The sequence below is a fragment of the Boleophthalmus pectinirostris genome, unplaced genomic scaffold (genome assembly GCF_026225935.1).
Source record: "Boleophthalmus pectinirostris isolate CB_2022bp ecotype Guang Dong unplaced genomic scaffold, ASM2622593v1 HiC_scaffold_773, whole genome shotgun sequence".
NCBI lineage: Eukaryota > Metazoa > Chordata > Actinopteri > Gobiiformes > Gobiidae > Boleophthalmus > Boleophthalmus pectinirostris.
Window position 1 is genome coordinate 1,887 of NW_026571508.1, and position 7,935 is coordinate 9,821.

The following is a 7,935-nucleotide window of genomic DNA, read 5'->3' on the forward strand; positions in this document are numbered from 1 at the left end:
ATAAAAAGATAAACCTTTACTGAATACGTGGACCAGATGTGTTGGTGTGTTTTAAATCAAAATAGTCTAATTATATACAATGATTCTTAACCATAAGGGCTGCAAGGACGTCCTTGAGAGCCACACAATTAATATATTATAATTCTATATATTTACACAATATGAATGTATTAATACATTGATATGTTACTTAAGTTGGACCCATAGGATAAAAAGGTTAAGAACCCCTGGTCTAATACAGTATTATATGAGGGAAATGTATAATTTAGAATCTTTTTGGCCTACTTAAATAATTAATTAATTATGTAGGCCTACTAAATATGTAATTATTTACGATATGTAAAATCGTTTTGTTTTCTTTTTTAAAAATAATTTCATTATCTACAATCCCTGCCGCTATTTTTTTTAAAACATAATAATGTAAAAATAAAATAACCATTCATTGAAATAACTAACGTCTCTGGCACATCCCGGAAAAGGAATTACGTAAGACCGGAAGCCTGTCCAACACAGCTGAAGAACAACACACGGCGATCGTTTCCGTTCTTGGCTTTTTACAGTCTTAACTCAGACGATTTAAAGGCCATTTTTACTATTTATATTCTTCGTGAAGGGGAATCGAATATTAAATCAAGATGGGGGGTGGTGATTTGGTAAGTTTGTTTTATAACCACAAAACGACATTTATTTGAGAGAATGCTAATTGCTGCTGCTAACAATGTTTTGCTCATATACTGTGGAAAAAGTCTAATATAGTGGTTGTTACCTGTGCTCAGCTGGAATATACTTCAATGTAGAGTATTATGTTATTCATCGTGATACATTTATAGTGTTTCCTATAGATTCGAGGGATAATATGGTGGCACAAACTCTTATAATTTGAATTTAATGTAATATTCGTGTTGTATAAATGTCGCTTATTGTCAGTTCTTAATCTTTACGCAGGCCTGTTTGTCCAGTACTTAAATGTTCATGATAATCCAATGGGTGAAAGTGTGATATTTAGTAGCAAAAATAGTCCAAGTTCTTTGTGTTTAGACTATAGGCGATATTTTGTGATCTAGGGTGTCAACATAATCTCTTCTATTAATGGCAGACACTGGATTAATTTATAATGAAATGTCTTTCTACAGAACTTGAAAAAGAGCTGGCATCCCCAGACTATGAAAAACATTGAGCGGGTTTGGAAAGCCGAGCAGAAACATGAAGCTGAACGCAAAAAGATCGAGGAACTTCAGAAGGAGCTCAAAGAGGAACGAGCCAGAGAAGAAATGACGAGATATGCAGAAGAAACAGGGGCTATAAAGTTAGTAGATTTTAAATATGCATACTCTATTCTCTCAAATATTCCCCACAGATTTCTATGGAGATTATGGATGTATGATTAATTTATCAATTTATTTACACATTTCATAATTGTATTCTTGCCATTTAGTTTTATCCACTCACGCACCACCAATGTTGATTTGATTTAGTTGGTACTTGGCAGCTTTTTAGACTATGTTACGTTATGAACTAGTAGAGTAGAGCGTGATATCGAATATTAAAAACTTTATATTAGTGAGCAAACGTCACCAAAATGTCAGAGATTCAATAGCAAACAATGTAATGTAAAATCAGTATATGTTCTGTATTTGGCATCTTTTTTAGTATTAGGCTAACTGAAAACAACATGCCATTTTATTTGTATATTCATGGGAGCCACTATAATATTTTCCATTACTGTATAGGAGAACTCGGCAAGGATATATTTTCAACCTTGTTTTGTTTTCAGAAAAAAAGATGATCGCTTGGACTGGATGTACCAAGGCCCTGCCGGCCAGGTGTCCAGAGATGAATACCTGCTGGGTCGTCCCATTGACAAACAGATCACTGACCAGTATGCTGACCCCGAGAGCGGCCCATCCATGGAGACTGGACTCCTGCCCGGCTCCATCTTCAACCCAAACACAGCGACATCCGGACTCGACATGGCTGCCAAGATCAGAGAGGACCCCCTGTTTGAAATCAGGTCAGGAAGATCATAGTGTTGAAAAGTTAGAAATCAATATTTATTGTTTATTTAATGTAGTACAATGTGTTTGGTACAGGAAAAGAGAAGAGGCAAAGAAGAGAGAAGTCCTGACTAATCCAGTAAAGATGAAGAAAATCAAAGAAATGGTATGTATTGTAATTATAATGTTTCGATTGCTATTCATATTTTGACACACATCTTTAAATCTGATACTATAAAGAATATGAAAAGTGTACAGTCCATTCAATTTTTTACACCTTAGTAAAAAAAATATTTGTTTTGCAGCTTCGTCAGAATTTGGACAAAGACAAGAAGAAGAAAAGAAAGAAGGAAAAGAAAGAGAAAAAAGACAAAGACAGAAAAAAGGAGAAGAAACACAAGAAACGAACCTCCAGTTCAAGCTCAGATGAGGAGGATGACAGAAAACACAAGTAATGGGATTTACCATGGCTTCTTATTACTGCTGTGGCTAATACAACTTTGTATAATACCAATGAGATAATACATTTTTTTCTTCCTTTTTTTTTTTTATAGATCCCATTCACACTATGAAGCTTCATCTGATAAAAAGCTAAATGGTCACCATCTACCAGGCTATGGATTACAGGTGAGTCAATATATTTTGTGTGCTGCAGAAAAGCACACTAAATAATGAGAAAAAACATTAAATGTTATAACTGGAAATAAATAATAATTACTCATGGTTGAGGCATGTAAATTTAGTTTGTCAAGATAATTGTTTGGAAATATTTTTAGAAAAAGTTTTTCAATAAAAGATGATAAAACATACTTATATATCACCTTTTTGATGTTTTTGGTGAATTTATCTCCCCATCAGCAGTAAACTAAAAGATCTTTCTCCTCAGCTTCCAGCAGGTAAAAGTCATCACATCTCGACTTCCTACGAAAATCATTCTTCACGGCGAGAAAGAAGTCGCTCCCGATCACCCCATAGAAACCACAGGGACCACCATTCCTCCTCCAACAGAAGTGACAGACGAGACAATCCCAGAGCTCCCACTCCACCGAAAGAGCGCTACCAAAGACACAACCACCATGTCTCCAAGTAAGTAGCATAAAATATGACAATATAGTCAGTAAAACGTAATGAGCACGAACTGAACTGATTAGGTCTGCAAGCCTAATTATATTCACCTGCTGAAAATTTGCACTGAAGCTACTCTCCTTATGCAGTGTATAACTATCTGCTGCAAGTCTGTCCTTGTCTGATTTTATTGTCCATCTATATAAAATCACTAAATACAATAAGCACATTATTGTTAACCTATAAACAATAATTTAATTGCACTAAATTGGTGATAGAATAATTGGTTAATTACTTACAAGTAGTATTTGATAATAGATTTTTTTTTTTTGTGATCACCATCTATCCTTAAAAAAATAATTGATAATTGCATAGTTAATCAGAATATAATAATGTCTTCATCAGTACATTTTATTTTATGCAGGAAGCTATCTGCAGATGAGTTGGAGCGTAAAAGGCGAGTTATGATGGACCAGGCCAAACAAAGAGAAGAAGACAGAGAAAATAATGTAAAAAGATACAAAAAACAAGATGAGAGGGAGAAACAGCGGGAGCAAAACACCAAACGCGAAGAGCATGCTGGCTTCATTCAGTAAGTTCCTTTTATTTTGATATGCTTGTATTATTTTTTCACATCTTAAATAACTCACCTTCTAATTATTTTCCAGTAACATGAAACTGGAGAGTGCTGCTTCCTCCTCGCTGGAAGACAGAGTGAAAAGGAACATCCACTCAATTCAAAGAACTGCAGCTTCTCAAGACCATTTCATGAGGAGATAAAAACACAGACAATGAGTTGACATTCAGTCTACCCATATGTTTTTACTGCAGGGATGGATGGTTATCATGGATTGGCTTTATTTTTAAAAGCACATTTACTTATTTTAATGGATAACTGTTTCTTGTACAAACTTTTAGTTTAACTTTTAGTAGTAATTCCATTGCAACTTTGTACAGAGTAATGTTACTTGACCCATTTGCCATATATTTTTGATGTTGTAATAATGATTGAGTATTGAAAATTTTCCTGGCAATTAAACAATAGTCCAAACAGTTTTGTCTTATTGAGAAGTGATATTTTCCACTCTTCAAAATCAGTAGATCAGAAATTACCTAAACAAAGCTATTATTTTTTAGTTACAATAACTGTGGCCTTACCATATCCAACTAGAAAAGCACTCAGAGAGCGCAGACCTCCGCCAAGGACTACCCCCATTTTTTATATAAATTGCGATAAAATCAGTCTTCTGGATCAGATCCGGATCAGCCTTTGGAATATGAAAGAGGATCCCATTGTCCATCCCTGAGTCAAATTTCATGGGGTTTGGTCAATAATTAACCGAGATATTGAGAAACAATTTTTTTGGCCCCATTTACCACAATGTTAACTAAAATTTCAAAGTGATCAAGAATCCAGGATTTCTTCCGGATCACCCCCAAAATGAAATCAGTTCTTCCTTTTCACATTTCCAACAAATCCTGAAAATTTCATCAAAATCGGTCCATAACTTTTTGAGTTATGTTGCTAACAGACAAACAAACAAACAGACAAACGCCGGCAAAAACATAACCTCCTTGGCGGAGGTAATTATGAATAAATGTTATAATGGAACATGATGAAAACAACTAAAATGGTTTTTAATCTATTCATCTACAAATGAGTGTACCGGTATCAAACGGTGTCACGGTTTCATTTCTATGGTTTCAGTTTAGCACGCGGCAACCAAACTACCAACACTCATCGTTACTTCCTGCCTACTTTATCTTTCCTCCAATCACAAATTATATTCTATAAACTGTCCAATCAGCTTCAAGCAAAATAGTGACGTTTGACATTAGGCTAGATTTACTTACCTATTTCTAAATCGTGTAGTCACTCTCCAATGCTAGCTGCAGCCTTTCATTAAAACTCATAAATTAAACAGGATTTTAGTAATAGGGAACAAAACACACACCTGCCAAAATGGTAAGAGCCATTCCTGATGTTTAATTCTATTATAGATAGTTTAACATGGATAATATTAATAGTTTCGGTAAACTACACATGCTAATAATGCTAGCAACCGAGCATCTTTTCGTGCGCTAGTCATTATATTTATATGGAGCTGTTGTATCATTATTGTGCATTCATTATTGGGCATTCGTCTTTATAAATTACATGTGAAAATAATATTTAGGTTGATCTAGCGGATCATTCACAGCAGCATGCGTAAAATTGCTTATATTAGTACAGAGTTGAATGTTATGCTTTCCTTTGACTAGGTTACTACTTCACTGCATGACATACTTTATAAACAACACATCATAATAAGTGACTATTTTCTATTATGCTAGAATACAGTACATATTTATAGTACAGAAAATGTAAAGTCTTATTAAAACTCAAAAAATATTCTACAAAATACAATTTATGGTAGGATATCCTCCGCTTGAGGCCTAAAGCTAAATGTACCTCTACCTAACTTTGGTTACTGACATAATGTTTGAATCTAGCATTAGTACGAACTAAGATCAGGTTTAGTTTGGAAAAAATATAGCATGACGAACAAAATTAATAAATTGCCATTGCACAGACCTTTTCACTAGCTATTTGCCTGATGTTAATGATATTTCGTTTCTTTCACAGTCTATTATGTCATATAATGGTGGGGCTGTGATGGCCATGAGAGGGAAGAACTGTGTGGCAATCGCAGCAGACCGGAGGTTTGGGATCCAGGCACAGATGGTCACTACAGACTTTCAGAAAGTGTTTCCAATGGGGGAAAGGTTGTTTATTGGGCTGGCTGGACTGGCCACTGATGTTCAGACAGTGTAAGTGTCTACGCCTAATGTTGCATCATCAAATGTAACGCTACTTTGGGGGATGTTGTCTCTGTTGTCTTCTAGCATGTATAATACAGACCTTTACATTTTTGAATTATACATGCTATACAAATGAATGGGTTTCCACACAAAAGTCCTTAAAGTCTTTGCAAGAATTAACTTAAAATCAATACTCAGATACAAGATATGTTGTTACTGCACTATTCAGCAAGAAAAATTGCACTAGTTCCATACAATTTTAAGTTGTTTTGTTATTTTTATTTAATCAAAAAAGTATGTTCTACTTGCCACAGTTGACCTGTGTTGAAACAAATCGTGGATGAGCAGCTTTTGCTGTCTTTTTACAGAGCTCAGAGACTAAAATTCAGACTTAACCTTTACGAGCTGAAAGAGGGTCGTCAGATCAAGCCCAAGACTTTCATGAGCATGGTGTCCAACCTTCTGTATGAAAGACGGTGAGTCATGTGTTTCATACAATGCAGCCAGATGATCTTTATTAGATTTAGCAATAAGCATTGTTGTTATTACTTGTATATCAGAATATAATATAAACTGCTTTGGCATTGTATTTCCAGGTTTGGTCCTTGTATCATAGTTAAATAATGGTAAATGTGTCTTTTCAATCTTGTTCATAGTATACGTCATGAACAAGTCACTTGAAAAAACTTTTAACTGTTTATGTAATTAAAGGAGCATTACACTAATGGTCCTCCTCACATATGGGCAGCACATGCTTGAAAACAGCTGTAGCTCTTTACATTTTTTTTCTTAAAGGTTTGGTCCTTACTATATTGAGCCAGTAATCGCGGGACTCGACCCTAAGACCATGGAGCCCTTCATCTGTTCTCTGGACCTGATCGGCTGTCCCATGGTGACTGAGGACTTTGTGGTGAGCGGGACCTGCTCAGAGCAAATGTACGGCATGTGTGAGTCTCTGTGGGAGCCAGATATGGTAAGTACTACTACAAGTACTGCTAGTTGTCGAAGTGAAGAAGTTATCTTAAATTTTATTAGAAAATCTTTTTGGTATTAATTGAAAACAGAATGATGTTTTTGCATTTTATTGTTTCTATTGTTGGTTATTGGTTTGTCTAGCTTATCACTTCGTGTTTGGATTTCAGGAACCCGATGACTTGTTTGAAACCATTTCCCAGGCCATGCTCAATGCTGTGGATAGAGATGCTATTTCTGGAATGGGGGTAGTTGTACACGTCATGTAAGTACAGAGAAAACCTGTTCAGCACAAGATCACTTTACATAGTAATGTCAAGTAACTATTTTCTTCTTGTTTTATTTGCAGTGAAAAGGACAAGATTACCACCAGAACTCTCAAAGCCAGAATGGACTAGATCTTCTTTCTCCACTGTTCATCAACATATAGGTTTTGTAAAAAAAAAAAAAAAAAAAAGAAAGGTTGCTTGTATTGTCTTTTTTTTTTTTCTTATTGCTCAATAAATAAATTGGTTTAAGCTAAATTGCTTTTCATACTCTTGAATTGAAAGATATAGTAAACTTATTTGCAGACAATTGGCTTAGATTAGAAACGTAGTACTGCATTAAATGGATCTTTGAAAAAGTGGTGTACAGATTTGTACGTGGTTGTACAAACTCTTTCTATTCCAAGGAAATGACTCAATATTCTACAAGAGTCATTCCCAGTCTGTAGAGAACTCCCATTTATCCAAGGATTATACAGAGCACCTCAGTAACAATGTAGACTCAACCTTTAGAGGCCCCCCTGCAGTGCCTCTGAGGTCACCCAGGGGGGCTTGGACCCGACTTTGGGAATCACTGGACTAGTGGGTAACTTTCTCTCTAAATTTTAAATATGCACATGTGAAAATATGAAAATAGTACTAAACCAACACAACCCATTCATTGCTAATGATGTTAAAATAAAGACACATCAGTCACCAAAATGTAGTTATTTTAAACCCTTATGAAACCTTATTATAGTATGAGTAACTGACAAATCAAAAGTAGAATAAATAGAAACATTTGAAATATGTTTGCTAAGTAATAAGTGAAGTGACTATTTGTCAACAAAAACTAA

At 35.0% G+C, this 7,935-nt stretch overlaps 2 protein-coding genes across 2 annotated transcripts; both read left to right on the top strand.

Moving 5' to 3' along the window:
- Positions 1 to 492: 492 nt before the first annotated feature.
- cwc25 (CWC25 spliceosome associated protein homolog) lies at positions 493 to 4,113 on the top strand. Its single transcript, XM_020939873.2, has 9 exons — positions 493 to 653; positions 1,134 to 1,306; positions 1,775 to 2,011; positions 2,091 to 2,160; positions 2,300 to 2,445; positions 2,549 to 2,621; positions 2,881 to 3,080; positions 3,484 to 3,651; positions 3,728 to 4,113. Exons 1-9 carry the CDS (start codon positions 636 to 638, stop codon positions 3,837 to 3,839), a joined length of 1,197 nt encoding a protein of 398 aa, XP_020795532.1. The 5' UTR covers positions 493 to 635; the 3' UTR covers positions 3,840 to 4,113.
- Positions 4,114 to 4,867: 754 nt separating this feature from the next.
- psmb3 (proteasome 20S subunit beta 3) lies at positions 4,868 to 7,357 on the top strand. The gene is made up of 6 exons (XM_020939857.2): positions 4,868 to 5,025; positions 5,686 to 5,870; positions 6,230 to 6,337; positions 6,657 to 6,834; positions 7,004 to 7,098; positions 7,183 to 7,357. The coding sequence occupies exons 1-6, from the start codon at positions 5,023 to 5,025 to the stop codon at positions 7,229 to 7,231; spliced, it is 618 nt and encodes a 205-aa protein (XP_020795516.1). The 5' UTR covers positions 4,868 to 5,022; the 3' UTR covers positions 7,232 to 7,357.
- Positions 7,358 to 7,935: the final 578 nt, after the last annotated feature.